At 47.3% G+C, this 20356-nt stretch overlaps 2 protein-coding genes and 1 long non-coding RNA gene across 5 annotated transcripts in view; 1 reads left to right on the forward strand and 2 right to left on the reverse strand.

The window, feature by feature from the left end:
- Positions 1-20356, reverse strand: part of LOC142899708 (uncharacterized) — a 272243-nt gene that overhangs the window by 54230 nt on the left and 197657 nt on the right. The gene's annotated exons all lie outside the window — the stretch shown is intronic.
- Positions 535-7212, forward strand: g3bp1 (GTPase activating protein (SH3 domain) binding protein 1). Its single transcript, XM_076043424.1, has 12 exons — positions 535-737; positions 2352-2466; positions 2579-2660; positions 3374-3547; positions 3648-3738; positions 3827-3920; positions 4031-4265; positions 4352-4456; positions 4541-4658; positions 4751-4876; positions 5991-6100; positions 6205-7212. Exons 2-12 carry the CDS (start codon positions 2372-2374, stop codon positions 6448-6450), a joined length of 1476 nt encoding a protein of 491 aa, XP_075899539.1. The 5' UTR covers positions 535-737; positions 2352-2371; the 3' UTR covers positions 6451-7212.
- Positions 17041-20356, reverse strand: part of glra1 (glycine receptor, alpha 1) — a 72988-nt gene continuing 69672 nt past the window's right edge. For 2 of the 3 annotated variants that reach the window (XM_076043429.1, XM_076043428.1), the window contains one exon: positions 17041-17412. In XM_076043429.1, the coding sequence (XP_075899544.1) occupies positions 17128-17412 (285 nt within the window). In that variant the 3' untranslated portion in view covers positions 17041-17127. Of the gene's footprint in view, positions 17413-19646; positions 19927-20356 lie in introns of those variants that run through there. The other variant, XM_076043430.1, reaches the window with a different exon arrangement.

Genomic DNA, 20356 nt, shown 5'->3' on the forward strand with positions numbered 1-20356 from the left:
AAAGGTTCAAGGTGTGTGATACTCCTGAAAGAACTGGGACTCAATGTTATGCGTGAAAACATTCAAGTAACATTTCATTTATTTTACTCATTCCAACAGGTTTGAAGAATAAAACTAAAAAAAAATAATACAATATGTAATCATGCGGCAAACAAATGTGAAAAGACAACGCTATAACAACGTAACCACTCATTGTTTGAAACGGTGGTGAATGAAATACATTTGTTTTGATTATTTTTCAACAAAATAAAACATCACATGGCAACTGCTGCCTTTAGGTTTAACATTTTCGGCGGCCGCTTTAGTCAAAGTTGTACCATCTCATAAATCTTTGTCGCCCACAAGCGTAGAAAGCCCTCAAGTACATGAGCAGTGCGAGGCGAGTGAGTGAACGAACAGAACCGGACGAAACCAGGAAGAGGCGCCTTTGCGTCTCCGGCCATTGCTGCGACGCCCATTGGCCCAGAGCGTGCAGAGGCGTACCCAGGTGAAGAGAACCGGCTTCCGCGATTGCCGACCGGCGGCGGCCAAAGAAGCGCCAGTCGGTTCGACTTATCTGATTGGCTGCGTGACTCTGGAGGGGCGTGACGTCAATCCGGCTGCGGAGCGCAAAACCGGTACGCGAGCTGCGCCCTAGCACATTGTGCAGCAGCCAGAGTTGCTGACAGCCCCCGAGTTAAGTCCCCAGCGACCACTCGCTTCCAATTCAACCACATCCTCCGGTAATCGACCTACTGGTGAGTCGGAACCCGCCCCAGACTGCATTCATTCGCGTTTAATTAGTGTGTGTCGCCGTTGTATGTTTCTTGGAAGGTGTTTAGCGGATTAGCCGGGCCCCTGTCCTCGGGCGGCGTCTATGTCCCGGTGATTGATGAAGGTTGAGAGGACCCCCCCCCCCTCCCTCTTTAGCCTCGTTAGCTTCCATACTCAGAAATAATGTTCCGTCATCTACGTTGTGCGTCGTAACTGTTGGTCTTTTAATTCTTCCCTGAGTTCGTTACGTGTTCTCCGCTGCTGACAGGGACCGCGTTCCAAACATGGCCACCGTTGCTTGGTTTCATTTTAAGTGTCCTCCAGGAGTTAGCCACCGCCCGTGTGTAGCTCACTTCCACCGTCTCATCCAGTCGCGTTCCTTCCTTTCCTGCCATTTCTTTCACGCTTTACCGTTAAATAACCGCACGCATCGTGATGTAATTGTATTTTTTATACTACCCTCGGGGTTTCACCCGGCTGTGTGTCGGCTTCCCGGGAAGGCGGCGTGGAGCCGTGGTGGCTCACGGAGCACGTGCTGGGGGCTGCTGCTGCTGCTCCTCCAGCTCGCGTGTCCGTGTCCTACTTTTCTGAGGCCCTGCCCTCGTTCAGCTGCCGCGATTTAGCCCCCCACCCCCAGGGGTCTGAAGGGCCGGGGTGGCCGTCTGGAACCCAGAGCTCGCGAGGGAGTCTCGGAAGGTCGGCCACACCAAGTCCGGGCGCTTCCAGGCCGATGGAAAGCAGAACACTGTGTCGCTGCTGCTGTGGGCTCGGCGCGGCCTTTTGTCTGCCCGCCATGCTGCGCCGGGATGCAGGTGAAGCTGTATAGGAACCGGTCTCAGCCAGAAATCCCGGTTCTGGTCGAATAGAGGGGTCAGAAGCCATTTGGTGTGCGTGTCTTTGTGAGGGCCTGGTTGATGCAGGTTAGTCGACTTTGAGGACCCAGCTTCCTCCACTTACTGGTGACCCCGATGGCTGTGATTCTTGCTGTAAGGTGTCACGACGCCGTTCTACTTAGTCCTGTTTCTGAGCGCAAACTGGCTTTGAGGTTGGAAGACTCCCACCGCATCACACCAGTGTTCTGAAACGCTACCTACAACCAACCCATCGTTTGCAAACAGATTAGCACAGTTCATGTGCTTCCACCCTCGATGGAAACTTCCTTCATTTCCATTTCTATCACACTTACATGAGATTCACTTTGCATTGAGATGGAAACGGGCTCTGTCGAAAGCTGATTTGTGGGTAACTGGACTTCTTTACCAGGTACCCACACAGTAGGTGGAGGGGTGGGAGGGGTGTTTTGGCCTGTCGGCATCACAAAAGAGCTGTTGGTATTGATGAATGTGAAGGGAGTCACTCTGCTTAAACCTTGGCAGGGGAAACCAACCATCCGGTGGTGGTGGTGGTCTGGGCCAGTTCTTGCACCCCACCGTCCACACCAGCAGCTGTTTTATTATGCCGATTGGGCAAAAGCACTTATTGAATGCCAAGTGGGAAAAAAAAATATATAGACTACTTTTATAACAATGATGCTGTTTAGTCGGCTTCATTGTGGGACATTCAGTTCTTCTAACCTTCTCTTCTCGCGGTTTCCTCAGATTTCCATTTGACCAAAGAAATGGTGATGGAGAAGCCTAGTGCCCAGCTCGTCGGGCGGGAGTTTGTTCGACAGTATTACACACTCCTGAACCAGGCCCCCGACTACCTGCACAGGTATGTATTCCCACAGCGCTGCCTGCCAACTTTGTCATTGCCATTACTGGGTTGGTTCAGGTCTGTGTGGAACCTCATGACCTAACGACCTAGCTTCCTCTCTTGTCTTCAGGTTCTACGGGAAGAACTCCTCCTACGTGCACGGCGGCCTGGATGGCAACGGGAAGCCAGCGGAGGCCGTTTACGGACAGTCGGTGAGTGGACGGACCCGTCGGACCGACGGCTGGTTGTTGTACTGAACCCCCGCACCAGGGCTCCAGACTATGCCTGAGTGGTTGCATTTTGACCCTGAATTTTCTGGACAGTATGAGTAAATTCTCCATCTACACATGCATGTGTGACCAGTAAACCTTTAGTTAATTTAGATGGTGTTGGTCAATTTTTTTTCTGCGTTTTTTGTCAAAGTGTACATCGAGAATACAGGGGAAATGTAATGCATATCTAAATATTAGGGATGCACGATATGTTTTTTCAAGTCGATCCCGATAACTTCCTGCTTTTCAAGACCGATAACCATCACATATTTATGTTTAACAGTTTTTAATTTAGATTCACCTGTAGTTTGTGCACACCTGGAAGGAAGAAAATGTGAATTTAACAAATTTTACTTGTAGAATTGTCCTAACCAAATGTCAAGAGATCACTATTATTAACAAAACAAAACCCAGGAACACTTCTGTTTCCAGAAATGCACTTTGTTTTTTTTGTTTTTGTTTTTTTCAAACAAACAAATGGCGTGTGCATAAGAATGAGCACTGGATGCAAATGGCTGATATAAAATTCAGGTGTATGGACCTCTCGGAGTCCACAAACTCTTCAGCGTAAGGATGCAAAAGTGCACTAACAAGTACTGCAGACTGAAAGGGTTCACATTGCAGTGTGTTCTTTCCCCTTGCTCTGTCTGCAGGAGATCCATAAGAGGGTGATGGCTCTGAGTTTCCGTAACTGCCACACCAAGATTCGCCACGTGGACGCTCACGCCACCCTGAACGAGGGCGTGGTGGTGCAGGTGATGGGTGAGCTGTCCAACAACATGCAGCCCATGAGGAAGTTCATGCAGACCTTTGTGCTGGCGCCTGAGGTGGGTCCTTTGACTCCGGCTCTGACCCCCCCCCTTCCCCCCCTGACTTCACTGGGTGCCCAGCAGGAAGTTGACCCTCTGCTTTGTGCTTTGTCTGCAGGGAACCGTCGCCAACAAGTTCTACGTGCACAACGACGTGTTCCGCTACCAGGACGAGGTGTTCGCCGACTCGGATTCGGAGCCCCCCGAGGGTGAGCGGCGGTCTGCACAGCTGCGCTCAGAGACGACGGCCCCGCAACTCATTTTACCATCCTCAACATTTCCCCGTCTGTGTTCCAGAGTCTGAGGACGAGGTGGAGGAGTTGGAGGAGCGGGTCCCGTCCCCGGACGCTGCTGCCGAGGACTCCACTCCGTTCTACGACCAGGCGGCCTGGTGAGGCTCCGCCCCGTCTCGTTCATCCCCCCCACCCTCCTTCCCCTTTGAAGGCTTCCTAACTGCTTTTCCTCCTCGTGTGACTTGAATGATTGTGTCTGGACTTCCAGCTCGGAGCCGGCGGCCTCCCGGGAGGAGGACGAGGTGGCGACGGCGAGCCCCGTGCAGGAGCCCCCCGAGGCGGAGAAGGAGAGCGAAGCCTCGGAGCTGAAGGCGGAGTCGGCGGCGGGCGAGTTGCAGGCAGACGCACACACGCACGAGGAGCAGACGGAGAAAAGCTCCACCCCCGCGCCCCCCACAGCAGAGCCCGCCAGCGACCCGGCGCCCGCCCCGGAGGAAAACCGGGTAGGCCGGACATCCGCCCTTCTTTCCGTCTGTCTGCAGGTCACATGACCTCAGAAACCACCTCTGAAACGCTCCTTCTGTTGCAGCCGTTCTCCTGGGCGTCCGTCACCAGCAAGAACCTCCCGCCCAGCGGGGCCGTCCCCGTCTCAGGAATCCCACCCCACGTCGTCAAAGTCGCACCAGCAGCACCGGTAGGCCCCGCCCCTTCCTGACTCCTCCCCCTCACCGAGCCCTCATAGCGATGCTCATGAACCCCGTTTGATTCTGTGTTCCAGGCGCGGGTGGAGGTGAAGCCCGAGTCCCAGAGCAGCACACAGAGGCCCCAGAGGGACCCCCGGCCTCGGGAGCAGAGGCCCGGAGGCCCCCCGCCCCCTCACAGAGGACCCAAGCCAGGTAGGCGGGGGGTCGCACGTCACTTCACCGAAGTCTCTGTGTCGTCGTCCTCCTCGTCCTCCTATTGTTTGATGCGCTGACCTCTGTTGCAGTGAGAGAGGGGGAGCAGGGCGAGACAGAGGGCCGGCGGATGGTCCGCTACCCTGACACCCAGCAGCTGTTTGTGGGCAACGTCCCGCACGACGTGGACAAGATGGAGCTCAAGGAGTTCTTTGAACGTAAGACGTTTTTTGTCGTTCTCACTTTGTTTTAATCAGACTTCTCTCCTTTTCCCAGTTTACGTGCAGCTGAGAAAATCTAATTGCGGGCAAGCGTCCTCCTCCCCCACACTAGGGGGCGATATGAGTCTTTTCAGCTGGTTAACTTCCGGTTAACCGCTTTCATCACACAACAAAACAACTGGAGTCATGTCCGTACTGGTCTCCAACTTAACGAGTCTCCTCACAGAAAGGCTACAGATGTGCTGTCAGCGGATTGGTCAGGAAATCACAAACATACACAACATGATACTGGTGATTTTACGGTTGCAGCCCACATCTACCACAGCAAATATGCTCTTGGAGGTGAGCGCTATCTATCCGCTGTCTACCTCTGTGAGCTACCAAGACTCGCAGCAAGCATGACTTTCTTCAGGTATTAGTAAATGAAGGCAGAATCCAGGTAACATTTTGATTTGGGCTGCCTGAGACAACTGCTTTCCCTCGGCCATCATGGTCCCTTTACTTTCATTTAAGGTGCTAGTAACACGTTGTGTACGTTTGTGATTTTTTTTGGGGGGACGAGCCGCTCCTTTTATTGTGCTGATAAATGGAAGTAGAAAACACAACGGTAATGAAAGAACACATTTCCGAATAATGCGCAGACTCAATTCCACTCCAGGTGAGAAGCGCCATTGTTCTGTATGATTTGTACAGTGCACCTTGTTGTCGCAAACTTTTTTTTTTTTTTTTTTTCAATCAATCGAACGCTGTGCAGAAGACAAATTAACTGAAAAGGTTCTCGGTTGTGTCCTCGGTTATACACAAACTCGTAACGGCGCCACGCGTTAAGGAACCTGGTGTCTTGATTGTTTCTGTTCCGGGTGCAGACGCTAGCGTGGGGCTGTGGCGCATGCGCACAATGCCTTGCACAGTTAAACTCCGACTAAGTTGTATATATGACGGAGAAACTAGAATTCCAGTCGCACCGTCTGGGTGCCTCAATCGGAGTTCTCCAATTCCAGTCATAGTCGGACTAACGCGTTTACATGCTTTAGTTGTCCGCTCATATTGGGACTAAGGCAATAATTTGGTTTTCTCGAGTGTCATTTAAACGTCCTGACCATCTCCGCAGAGTTCGGGACGGTTCTGGAGCTGCGGATCAACAGTGGAGGGAAGCTGCCCAACTTTGGCTTTGTGGTTTTTGACGACTCTGAACCGGTGCAGAAGATCCTCAGCAGCCGGGTGAGACTGACATCTGTCAGCGGATTATTTTATTTTATTTAACAGGAAGCTGCACATGCAGTGCTAATTTATTTCTTTTTTCTTTTTTCAAATTCTTCAATCAGCCCATCAAGTTCCGAGGCGACATCCGTCTGAACGTGGAGGAGAAGAAGACTCGCTCGGCCCGGGAGGGCGACCGGCGGGACATGAGGCCTCGGGGTCCCGGTGGCCCTGGGGGCCCCCGGGAGCGCATAGGAGGGGGCGGGCCCCGGGGCCCCCCCAACCGCGGCGGGATGGCACAGAAGCCCAGCTTCGGCTCGGGCAGGGGGGCCGGGCCTAGCGAGGGCCGTTACTCGGCCCAGCGCCAGTGAAGCCCCGCCCATCACTCCTGAGAATCTACTGCAGCAGGAACTAGTTGGAAAAACTCCTCATTGAAAAACGAAAAAAACCAAACGCTTTGTTTTTCTCCGCAGCCTGAATCAGAATTCGAGTCGGAATTTTGTCGCCCGTTTTAAACTTTTGGTTATAGTTTTTTTTTTTTTTTTTTTGTTACGACTCGTTTCCTTGTTGTCGCTGTGAGAAGCTGAAGGGTTTTTATTTGACGCCGGTTTGGTTCACACTTCACCTCCACCTCTTTTCCTCCCACCTCCTCCTCTTCACCACATTATCTGGACTTTTCTTCATTATCGAACTTGAATTTATTTAAACAACGGAAAAAAAAGAACCATGTGTACCTACGTCAAGAGGTAAATACTACTTGAATCGGGACTAAACACCCAGCGGTTAGCTTGTTTTTTGTTTTGTTTTTTTTCCCCCGCGGTCTCTCTCTCTCTCTCGCTCTCCCTGTTTCTTAAAGGAACGTGTACTCTTACTGCTTGGGCAATCCTGTGTATTGCTGCCACCGTTTGTATCTGGCGATGGATCTGTCTTATCTTTTTGTTTTTATCAGGTCGAGAACCGAGCTGTTGTGCTTTTTATTTGGATGACGTCGGCTTGTTCTCTGGTCTCACGGACGTGTTTTTAAATGGAGCATGTATCAGAAATCATGTCTGGAAAAGAAAAGGAAAAAAAACCCTACTCGCCACTGAGAGAACTAAATTAAAAGTGTCTTTACTGTTTGAAAAAAAAAAAAAGATTCTGTCTCCAGTCTTTTACGCGTTTTACACACCGGCTCTGGATCTATGAGGAGTAATTGTAGTGGAAATTAATCTTGCAATTCACCTGGAAGGCTGACATCAGGCCTGAACTCACTCCAGCCAGCATTCAATCATTTTGCACTATTATACTGTTGAGCATTGCACACATTTAAATGATTGTTTCATTCATTGCTCCAGCTAAGTTATGGGCAAACTATGGCCCGGGGGCCATATGCAGGCCACTTTTTTCTTTTTTTTTTAAATCCGGCCTGGCGAACTTGAAGAAATTACAGTACTACCTGATCAATGAGAATATCAAGTAAAAGTTGTTTTATTTTGGCAATTTAACATAAAAGATGAAACCAACCAATTCTATTGAGCCATTACACGCAAATTGACATCTCAAGCAGTTCCTTGTTGTAACTTTGCTGATTAAGATTTTCAGCTTATTAAACCCACAAACTCAGAGAATTAGAATACCGTGAAAAGCTTCGGTTTTGTAGCTTCAACGAGTCCAAAGAATCCAAAACACCTGCAAAAGGATATTCTAATTTTCTGGGTAGTACTGTACCACTGATAAGTGGTGAGTCACAAAATAGATTTCATCCACTTTTCCAGTATTTTAAGAGTCATTTCAGTGTAGTGCTCAATACCACGGGGCTTCAAAGACACATTTTGTTGTGACTTTGCTGCTGTTTATTTTCAATTGACATCAACGCACATGTTTTCTACATATGCCATGATATATTTTTTCTCCTAAGAGATGGGTCACCAAAACCCTTCATCCTCCTGCTCATGCTCCTGCTACAGCCCCCTCTTGTGTCAAATTATAAAACTCAATGTTCAAAAAGTTTGCCTACCCATGCTGTAGTGTAGATTATTGTATATCTGGATGGTGGCTCAGCCTGGCAGAGGATTTAAAGAGAGAAAAGCTGCATTGCAATAAATAACATAGGTATGGAACAGTGAGGTCTAAGTGATAAGTACAGGTAACACAGGTGGACTAAGTGTACTATGTCGTAATGTCTAATATATGTCTCACTGTCAAGTACACTGTGGTCTCAAAACCAGGTTTAGCAAAGGGTTAGTTCGTAAAAGGCTGTGATGGTTTTGTCTGGATACTTCAAAAACACAAGACTTTATATCATCCGGAAACTGTCCAAGTGTCCTGAGCAGAGAACACGTTGACAAGGAGCACACGACATCTGAGACACCAATCAGATGATTTTATGTAAAGCTGCCTGCGAGTCAGCCTTTTGATTCTGTAGCCAGTAGCCACACTAAAAGAAAAAAACTGACTTGAAATTTCAGAATTTACTCACGTGTACTCAAGAACACTATCCTACGTCATGTTGTTTGATATTTACAGTGTTAGACATGCAGGAATATTGGAATTTGGATGTTTAAATTTTATTTAAGTCAAATATTAAAAAAAAAAAAAAAAAAAAAAGGAAGCATATTAACGCACGGTGCCTCAGGTAAGCATGTTTTAAATATTATTAGTACACGTGCAACAGCAAATAAAGCTACACTTTAAGAAATGTATATCAATACAATATAATTTCTCTACAATTTACAACATAAATATATTAATGCACATTACCTCTGGATGTAGACCGTCTCAAAGTTCTATAATATCCAACAAAACCCTCACAAAAAAGATAAAAAAATTCACATTATTTCAATGGTCAATGAATTAGCAAAGTAGTTCAGACAACAGAGCAGCTTGGAGCTCGCCGGCTCGAAGGAAAACACACGAGATGATGTCAGATCAGCTGCTGGGCTAGTTTGATTAATAACTATAGCCACATGGATGTTGACAGACACAATGACAATTTCACAGTCAAATGATTAGCAAGCCAGTTTAGCGGCTGCCTCACCTGAGTAGCGCAGCCTCCCCCTCCCCACTGGTGACATCGTCCAGGTGCTGCTGCAGATGGTAATGATGAGGCTCCTGCTGGAGCTGATGACGCAGTAACAAAAATTTAAATTATATGTGTGTATATATATATACACATACACACACACACACACACACACACACACACACACACACACTGGTCAAAAAAAATAAAATAAAGGGAACACCAAAACAACACAATGTAACTCCAAGTCAATCCATTTTACCTGCTGTTGTGCAAATGGAACAGGCAACAGGTGGAAATGAGAGGCAATTACCAGGACAACCCCTACAGAGGAGTGCTTCTGCAGATGCTGTCCACAGACCATTTCCCTGCTCTCATCCTTTCTGCCTGATGTTTTGCTCACACTTGCATTTTGTCAGTGTCCCACCCCCCCGGGGGTACCGTGAGGATGTGTCTGCCCCCCGCTGGAGTCGCTCAGGTAGTGCTGCTCATCCAAGATGGAACATCAATCTGAGCTGTGGCAAGAAGGTTTGCTGTGTCTCCCAGCACAGTGTCCAGAGCATGGAGGAGATACCAGGAGAGAGGCCAGTACACCAGGAGACCAGGAGGGGGGCTGTCGGAGGGTAACGACCCAGCAGCAGGACCACTACCTCCTTCTTCGTGCAAGGAGGTGCAGGAGGAGCACTGCCAGAGCCCTGCAAAATGAGCTTCAGCAGGCCACTAATGTTGCGTGTTTCTGCTCAAAAGGTGCCCTGTGCTCTTCATGGATGAGAGCAGGTTCACACTGAGCACGTGACTGACGTGACAGAGTCTGGAGACACTGTGGAGAACATTACGCTGCCTGCAACATTATCCAGCATGACCAGTTTGGCGAATGGTGAATGGTTTGGGGAGGCGTTTCTTTGGAAGGCTCTCACAGCTCTCCTTGTGCCAGCCAGAGGTACCTTGACTGCCGTTAGGCACCGAGATGAGATCCTCACACCCATTGTGAGACCATATGCTGGTGCAGTGGGCCCTGGGTTCCTTCTGATACATGACAGTACCAGGCCTCACGTGGCTGAACTGTGTCGCCAGTACCTGCATGATGAAGGCAGTGACGCTATGGACTGGCCGGGCCGTTCCCCAGACCTGAATCCAATTCCCCACATCTGGGACATCATGTCTCGTTCCATACACCACAGACTGTCCAGGAGCTGACTGATGCTTTAATCCAGGTCTGGGAGAGGAGCCCTCAGGAGAAAATTGGCCGTCTCATCAGGAGCGTGCCCAGGCGTTGTAGGGAGGTCATACAGGCACGAGGAGGCCACACACACTACTGAGCCTCATGTTGACTTGTCCTGAGGACTGTGTGATTATTAAAGATTTTCAACTGGAACATTTCCTTAATTGATATCTAGGATGTATTCATTTAGTGTTCCCTTTATTTTTTTTGAGGCGAGTGTGTGTGTGTGTGTGTGTGTGTGTGTGTGTGTGTGTGTTCGTACAGTGTGCCCAACTTCACCATTGACGGTCACTCCCTTGTCGCAGTTCCACGCTTCACGACGCAGCATCCTGTCATCAGCTTGGCCTCTGCTGCCTTTGGTCAGCTAAGCTCCAGAGTCTTTGAGAACAGGAAGCTTACCACCTCCACCAAAGCAGCTGTGTACAGGGCAGTCTGCCTCTATACACTACTGTAGGCATCGGAAACCTGGACCCCCTACCATAGGCACATGCGTTCTCTCGAGGCCTTTCACATCCGTTGTCTGCGTAGGATCCCTGGCGTGTCCTGGGAAGACAGGGTGCCCTACATCGACATCTATGACCGGTCCCACACACCTAGTATATCCGTTCTCCTTGGGCAAAAACACTATGCCGGGTCGGGCATGTGATCCGTATGCCTCCCCACCGCCTCTCGCGGCAAATCCTCTATGGCCAGCTTCCAGTTGGTCAGAGATCTGCTGGTGGTCAGAAGAAGCGCTTCAAGGCCCACCTTAAAACCCTCCCGAAGAAGTGCAACATTAATCCAACAACACGCGAGTGCCTGGCTGCTGATGGCCACAGGTGGAGGTCTACCTGCCATCAGGGAATCAGCTATTTTCAGGAGTAGGCCACAGAGGAGGAGGATACAACGTCATGCACGGAGGCACCAGCGAGCCGCACAGCGCACGTCCTCTAGTGTTGTATTCCCCTGTCCCTCATGTGGCAAAACTTGTGGATCCCACATCGGCCTGCACAGCCACATGGCTATGCACCGCCGTAACACAGCCCAATAGCCATCCATACCTTAACATTTTGGAGCAACATCGTCATCAATAACGATGGACTGCCATAAGCAAGTGAGTGTGTGTGTGTGAATAAATATAATTTGTCAACTTCTGACAGTGAAATGCTCGCCCTTTTCTTCGAAACCTTGCAACTTTTCCGCTCCTCCGTTGCTGCGTGTCTTGCTTGACTGATTGATTGGTTGGTTGGCAGCTGCAGGAGGGAGAAGGCGGGGCGCTCGACCAAGGGCCGTGATTGGCGGACAGCCAACACGACCAAGCTGAGAGGGGTGCAACACACCCATGTAGGCCAATGTTGAATACCCCAGACAGGAGAGAAAGTGCTAACATTAGTTTTCAAATTAAAGGGCTGGCAAATTGCATTGGAAGTTGTTGTATGTTACCCTCCAAGGTTCAGGTTTTTACTTCCTGTTTCACCCTGACCATCTACACCCACATACATCCAATAATACACACTGTGGATTTTCAATGTCATCTAAGCTACGTTAGAATACATTTACTGCCCTTTGATTCTGAGCCTGGATTTTTTTGGGGGGGTTTGTTCTTGCAGAGTTACTGTCTGACCCATGGGTGACACAACATCCTGTGTGGACACACACACACACACACACACACACACACACACACACACACACACACACACACACACACACACACTTGTTGTGTACGTGTATGAGTATCAGACAGTGTAGCGCCCTCCTGCTGTGAACAGAATGATCATCATTAGTATTCTTGGACCGACATGTCATCCAGCATGTTCTGGTCTGGTCCATCTGGCACACACACACACACTCAGAGAGAGAGAGAGAGAGAGAGAGAGAGAGAGAGAGAGAGAGAGAGAGACAGAGAGAGAGAGAGAGAGAGAGAGAGAGAGAGAGAGAGAGAGAGAGAGGGTGGGGGAAGAACAGGGAATCCATTTTGAGTCACCTAAGATGTAGTACTCATTATCACCACCAGATGGCAAACACGGTATTCTGTAGTTGTGTGTCAGCTCGACGAACAGCAGCCTCGAAGTAGGCATTGGGACACATTTTTACATAAAAACAAACGAACAAACAAACAAACACTTTGAACCTCGTTCAGAATCAAGAGAAAAGAACGGAAGTTAAAGCAGCACCACGTAGTTTTTCTACACGTCACGCACGACAGAGTGCTACGAAACCATGTCTGCAATTTCTCACTGTGCCACACAATCAGAAATACGTTGACAGAATTTCCAACATCAAACACAATCAGACACTGGGACGACACTTTGTTGAATCCGGTGCGGCAGCTCAGTCAATAAAAAACAGGTTTAAGAGAGGATTTATTTGCAGTTTTTTTTTAATGTTTGTTTTCTGACTGGAGTGGTTACACAAAGCCGGAAGCTCCAGCTGCAACAACCTGGACAACGTTCAAAAACAGGTGAGGAAGATCTTTTTTTTGTTTGTTCAGAAAATCTTTAATCGTTAATAGAATTAGTAGTATGACATATTTCAATAAATATTTCGATATATACAGATACAGCAGAAATGGTACATTCTTATTTTTTTTCTCTTCAAATCGCTTCATATTTTTTATCGTTTATTTTTTTTTTGTACAAGCCAAAATATCTGCCAAGGTATTTATATTCATGCAAAATATTGTTTCTCAGATTAATGAAAAATAAAATTAAAAAAAGAGGATTTGCTGAACTTTTCACATTTTCCTTTTTTTTTTGTAAATCCCAATGTGCACTCTTGCATTATCATAGTAAGCGCCATAAATGAACATCATTAAAATCTTTCTGCATAAACCAAATGGGTGCACTTTGTGCCAATACACAATAGAAGCAGGTAAAGCAAACTTAAGGCCATTCTGACTTTGTGCAAAAATAAAATAAATGGATAAATAAACAAACGATTAAATAAATATCATAATTGTGTTTGACGTTTCCTTTTAATTCACAGCAGTTTGAGGAGTCGCGTTTTTCATTCCTTCCTTCAGGACGTCAGATTGTACAAGAACAAACATGAAAAATACGAGAGAATCAAACAAACCCCTCCCCTTCCCTTCCACCCCCCCCCCCGAAAAAAAAGGAAAGCCAAACAGAATCACTGAAAAAAATTCAATCATGCTACTTTTTTTCCCCAAATTGAACTCCAGCAGTTTAGAATGATGAGCATTTTAGAAACGCCCAAACATTTTTGCCCACCAGTCTTGAGTGGTGTGGGCCACCATGTTGGGCCCTCCTCCTTCCTCCACCCCCCCTTGCCCCCAACACACTGGTATCAACACACAATGATCAACACAATCGTTAAAAAAAGATTGACGACAACGACAGAGACACAGAGAGGGCGGCCCCGTCTGAAGAGCGGGTGTGGCCAGAGGAGCATTGGAGGTGTGGTGATATATCTGTATCTGCAGGTCAGCGTTTATGTCGTTGCATATTTTGATCCTTGTCCCTAAAAATATACACACACACACGCGCGCGCGCACACACACACACACACACACACACACACACACACACACACACACACACACGGCACAGGAATTGTGTGTTTCTATGGCACAGAATGACAGAAGATGTCTCCAGTCGGGGGTCAAAGGCCGTCATCACAGAGCCGAGGTTCTTGTTAGCGTCTGTTTAGCTTAGCGATAGCGACAAAATGTTCACTTTTATGTTTTGTTTTTTTTTTCCAAATTCCAAAACGGGCAGGCAAATTTCTCAAAATTCTTGCGCTTCCTTTGGCGGTAATGGTGGTGGGAGGAGCCACTGTAAGGGGAAGCTGCTGTGAAAAAAACACAGAAGACAAAGACGCTAACAGTAGCTGCTAAAGAGATTAGCATGGACGCTGTCTATTTGTTTATTGCTATTAATAGTGATTCAGCAAATGTATGGCGGACGCTTTTGCTAATTCAAGCGCCACCTGCTGTATTCGGAAAAATCTGGAGGATTTGATGAAGTGTTTTTGTCGTAAATTTGTTCACGTGCTCCCGAACTCGCGACATCTTGATTAGCGACTAGCTAGCTCTGTGTGGCTCTAACAGCGCCCCCCCTGTGATCATGGCCTTGAATTGTTTGACACGGTTAGGACAGTTTCTTTTTTGTTTGTTTCGTTTTTGGCACATTTACCTTTACAGTTGAACCACGATTGACGATTTGAGAACACAAGCGAACGAGTGCAGCGTAGCCCTTCGGATCAATCTTGCACACATTAAGGAACGAGTGCGTTCATGAAAAAAAAAATCAGATTCGGAACAGCTGCTACATAATGACGAACCAAATGGGTTGGTGGCCTCCACACCAAAACAACCTGCTTCTTTCTTTTTCTGAAGTTAATCTGGAGATTCAAAATAAAATACAACAAAAAAGTTGTTTTTTGTTGATGCATTTGGTATTGTAATAAATAAATACATAGATAAATAAATAAATAAATTAACATGACAAATCCTACATCAAAATCTGAAAACATGTTTCATAACCGTCTGACAAACATAAATATTAATTTCAGACGATGTGTTTACAGCGTTTAAAGTCTTTTTTTTTTTTACACAGCACAGTAAAGAGAAGGAAAAAGAAGAATTTTGGGAGGTTGAATTTATCAGTTCTTTCAGAGTACGGAAATTATTCTTCAAAGAGTTTTGCCAACTGAACTTAAAACCAGTCATGCTAGCTAAGCTAACGCTAACAGCCTCGCAGTGCCAATTCTAGCAAAAATGAATAAATAATAAATAAATAAATAAAGCAACCTGGGAACAAAGTCCTTATCAAATGTTTGAGCTCTTGCACTTATGCTTCTGGAAAAATCTGTTTGCATTTCACTAAATGCAGAAGCACTTTGGCACTTTTTAAACTATACACAAGCGACAAACAAAACCAAAAAAACAGGCCTCAGACATTTCAGCAGGAAAGGGGAAGAAAAGAAGGAAGAAAGGAAGGAAGGAAGGAAGGAAGGAGGGAAATAAGGAAGGAAAGAAGTCTCCTGTCCAATGAAACTCCCGGAGGTCGAACTGGCTCAGTGGTTTGGCTCAATCGGCTTTTCAACGATAAAACACTTGTGTGCGTGTGAAATGACAAGCTTCAAAAACACGGGCTAGCTGTTAGCATTGGAATGGAACCATTCACTTTTTTTGGATGAGATGGAGCTGCTTGAAAGAAAAACAAACAACAACAACAAACAAACCATAATTGCATATAGTAATTATTGCATAGAGAAGCCGACGCAACACGAAACGAGACAAATTTAGTCTCACAAATAATCGCTGAAATGACAAAACACACACAAATAATTACGCTAAAAATGTCGCTTTACAGTTTACAATGCTAACAATGATGGAAAGTTTGCAGCGGCGCGACTGGAACGTGAGCCAGTGAGTGGGTGAAGACGGACGTATAGAGTCAATTTAAGGTCTACCGGGTGCTGGAACTGGGTGTCACTAACTACATTTGCCCTCTCTGCTGGGAAAGGGAGGGTCGGGGGGGCGGGGTCTCAAGTAAGGCGGGGTCAAAAATAAGGAAGCACTATTAAGAGTCCCGGTTCAGTCACCGTTCCAAGAAATTGGCCCCCAATTTTCTGAAATTGCAAAGAAAACAAACAAACACAGCGAGTAAAGAAGACGTTTCTGCTTTGAAGTCCCAAAAGAAGGGGGCGGAGCTGCACAGCCACGGGCGACCACGTCAACTTGGCACACAAGTTTAAAAAAACAAAAACAAATATGAAACAAACAAACAAACAGGTTGGTCGACACAAGGACCAGACGTCCGCGCGCTCGTCCGTCTCTGAAGAGTTTTTCCCGTTTTTCTTTCTTCTTCTTCTTCTTCTACTTGTGAGCAGCAGCAAAAACCTCCAGCGTCTGGTGGCGCCGCCCTGGAGGCAGTGACAAGGTAGCAGCGGCAAGAGGAGGTGGCAGCAGCGGTGGGCGGCGATCCAGGGCCGAACATAGAAACAGAAAAATCAAAATGAAGTGAAAAAAAGCTGTGAGGAGTCGCTGGAATACACATTTGAAGCGGATGGAGAGAATACAGAGCTGCATGGAAGCACCGTCGATCCAAACCCCCGAGAAAAATAATCTCTCACACCTCGTCTCCGCCAGTTTCTTCCACCTTCACTTTAACATATGTGAGATATATGAGTATATTACACCGCTGGAGGCTTCTCACGCTCGACCAACTGCCCCCCCCCCCCCGCTTCCTCCACCCCTCCGAAAAAAGTTTTCTTCATCACGTGGGAATTTATATTCCCCGTCTTCACTCTCACGCACAAAAGTAAATCGAAAGCAATCGATCGATAAATAAATAAATAAGTAGATAAATAAAATCCGTCGTCTCTCTTTGCGGTCCGGCCAACACACAGTTTGTTGGGTTGCTTTTTTTTTCATCCTTTTTTTTTTCTTCCCATTAATATATTGCCACATTCATATTTTCATGCATTTTACTGCATTGCTATTGCACAGTTCTGGATTTCAGGAGGTGTTCGGGAGGAAGGGGGGGGGGTGTGGTTTTAAGGAGGGGGTGGGGGTGGGGAAAAAAGCAGCGGCTGTCTGGGGGGGACGGGGAGGGGCTACAGATGGTTGGCTGGTTGGCTTGCTGGCTTGCTTGCTGGCTGGCGGTAAAAGCAACCAGCAGAGGGCGCTGCTAAAGGACGAGGTTGGAAGGAAGGAGGCCACCGGCGGACTCCGCCTCTCTTTCATTCCTCTCTTTTTTTCAGTTTGTTTGTTTGTTTGTTTGTTCGTTATTCTCTGTTATTCTCCTCTTCCTCCTCCTCCGCCTCCTCCTCCTCTTCCTCCTCCTCCTGCTACTCCTCCGGCTACTACCACCACCACTACTGCTTGTGGATGTCCTCGCTGCGGATGATCTTGTAAGTGATCCAGTAGAAAATGTTAAAAATGAGGAAGACGAGTGGGAAGGCCACGCGGGACACGGTGTCGATGCGCTTGGCCCGGCCGATGAAGAGCTTCTTCATCTCCTCGATGCTCTTCTCCGGCGCCGCCGAGGTCGGGGCGTTGTTGTTGTTGCCTTTGATGGCCATGCCGTCCTTGGCGTGCAGACAGGCGGGGCCCATGCCGTAGCCCGGGAAGCTGAAGCGCCCCTCGCCTGTCTCGTCCTCCTGCAACACAGACCAAGACTCAGGCTGGTATGAGCCACAGAGACACGGCACACTTTCAGTGGCCAGGGCCAGGGCCTGGACCAGGGTCAGGGTCAGGGCCAGGGCCAGGGTGAGGGTGGTGGAGGTGGAGATGTGAAATGAAAAATAAATAAACAAAGGGAATTAATCATAAAGGAATAATGGATAAGGATCATAAGGAAAATAATAATAATGTTTTTATTTCTTTATTCATTGTCTATACGTAAGTGTAAGCTTGTGTATATTTATTTATTATATTGGTTGGTTTTAGTTGTGGGTGGACTGGTTTTTATTTCTGTTACCTAAGTGTCTTGATGGTACTGTATGAATGTTGCTGTTGTGACTTGTGAATTTCCTGTAAAGGATTAATAAAGTACTTCTAATCTAATCTAATCTAATATGATGCAAGATATACACATATATAGATTGATACATAGATATAAATCTTGATTTTAATGTGATTTTTCTAACCAATTCCAAGGTGGCGGTGCACAGATTTCCCACCTTAAAATTATGGTTATGGAATAATTTCCACTGTTCATTGATTAATTAATTAATTAATTAATTAATTAATTAATTCACTGACTTTCAAAAAGGAAAGAAGGACATTGACACAGCACCCACAGCTGGCCTTGTACAGGATTGTATGACTCTGGTTATGGCGAAACATGCGGCAGCCCGACACAGACCAGTCCCCATGTCTTTCCCAGCAGTGAGAAGCTAGCGAGCTAACTAGTTAGCAGGCTAGCTGGCTAGTGGGTCAGCGGGTTAGCTGATCGTTGATCCGCAAGCGGACGCCTCATTAATTCCGAGCAGAAGATGGAACGCGATCAGCGCCAGTGTGCCCACCGACCCTCCGTCCCAGGGTGTTTGTCTCACCCACTTAGGAGTGAGGGGGGGTGAGTCTGGGGGTGAGTCTGGGGGTGAGTCTGGGGGTGACTGGACTGGACTGATCTGTTTCAAACCGGAAGTTGTATCAGGAGCGTCAGTCAGTGTTTTTCATTAATGAGTACAAAATTACAGCTTATCAAGTGTGTGTGTGTGTGTGTGTGTGTGCGTGTGCACATCTTTCAAAATGAAATGACGCACAGCAAATTAAACGCTACCAGACTGCCGGTGAAAAAAAAAAACAACCTATCTGCCGATTGTTTTTATCGGTGTTCTAACGATAAAAAAACGACGGCACAAAATTTCAAGCTCGCGCTCTGCCCCCTAAACCCTACCCACCGTCCTCCCGGGAAATGAGGGGCAGGAGCAGGGTTAGGTGTGGGGGTGGGCGGGCTATCAGCGAACAGCATCGGTTTCCAAGTGCATTGTGGGTAAGAAAGAGAGAGCGAGAGAGAGCGAGAGAGAGCAGAGCGGAGCAGGAGGGAAGTGTTGGGGAGCGGGACAGTTTAACGACTGACGCAAAGCCTCTGCAGCAGCCACAAATCAAGAGGCCAATAAAAAAAAGAAAGAGGCGGGCGACTCGGCTCTGCGACAACCGGCTGGCCGGTCAGCCTCCACTTTTCAGCACCGCGAGGGAAGAAAAAATGATGGGGAAACAAATGTGCACCGGACAATCAGCGACAATTAACGACAATCAGTCAATGTCTGTTAATGAACAACAGAAAGAGCAGCGGGTGATGTTTGATTGGTTGAAGGAGCTTCAAGAGGAACATTTTCACTGATGCACTGAACATGTAGGTGCGTGTGTGTGTGTGCGTGTGCGTGTGTGCGTACATGTGTCAGACCCAAATTTAGCAGCACGTCCCTGCTCTGTCCTTGCATCCACACACAACCCATCTATTATTATTAACACGTTCATACACACACACACACACACACACACACACACACACACACACACACACACACACGGGTGACCTAGCCGCGACGATGCTAGCCCGCGACCTCTGGCCGTCCTTCGCTGGCGCCGCTAAACTATTACAGATGCTCGGCTTTATTCTCCCTGCCATGTGATTAATGTGGAGGCAGGAGGAACGTGAGGAGGAGGCGCAATGAGGAGCAGGAGGAGAAGGGAGGGAGAAGGGAGGGAGAGAAGGAGTGCATGAAGGAGAGGAGAGACGGAGGAAGGGGAAGAGGAGGTAGAGGAGGAGGAGGTCCTGCATGGCTCCTCATGGAGATAGATAGATAGATAGATGGATAGATAGATAGATAGATAGATAGATAGATAGATAGATAGATAGATTGATAGGCTAATGATAGATAGATTGGGAGGATGGACAACAGAGTTGTTTTGATGGGCGGACTGGTTTTATACAAATGGTTGATGGATGGATGGATGGAAGGCTGGATGGATGGATGGATGGATGGATGGATGGATGATATCCAGACGGGGGATGACTGGATGAGTGGAATGTCTGCTGCTTTAGAATGATGGACTGCACTCTTCTTCTTCTCCCCTCCTTCTCTCTCCCTCTGTCCATCTTTCATCGCCCCGTCTTCTGTCTTTCATCTGAAGCTTCATCGATCAGCGTCCTCATCAATTCGCTCCTGCGTCACTCAAAAAAAAACAAAACCAAAAAAGACCAAAACGTCCCACCGGTTAATGAAAATGCCGACCAGAAGGTAGAGGTTGCGCCACGAACTCCGTCCACTGTAATATACGCAAAAATCTGTTTGATTTTTTTTTCTTCCTGAAAACACTTGCCGCTCCAGACAAGACAAAAAACAAACACAAAAAAACACCCACAAGAATGTATTGGTTACACAATGTAACATTTAGCAATAGGCTCATTTGATTGTGTCTCCAGTAAAACTGCCCCCTACTGGTAATGAGCGGGGGAAATTAAAGAACCTCCCTGCTGATATTCATACTGTGTCTCGTCTTTGTTTTCCACCCACAATAATAGACAATCATCGACCTCATCATGGATGAAGACTGATGAATTGATTGCTGCCCCCTAGTGGTTGATGTGTGCAT

Source organism: Nelusetta ayraudi, unplaced genomic scaffold (assembly GCF_046127955.1).
Source record: "Nelusetta ayraudi isolate G7.1 ecotype Tasmania unplaced genomic scaffold, CSIRO-AGI_Nayr_v1 ptg000075l, whole genome shotgun sequence".
NCBI lineage: Eukaryota > Metazoa > Chordata > Actinopteri > Tetraodontiformes > Monacanthidae > Nelusetta > Nelusetta ayraudi.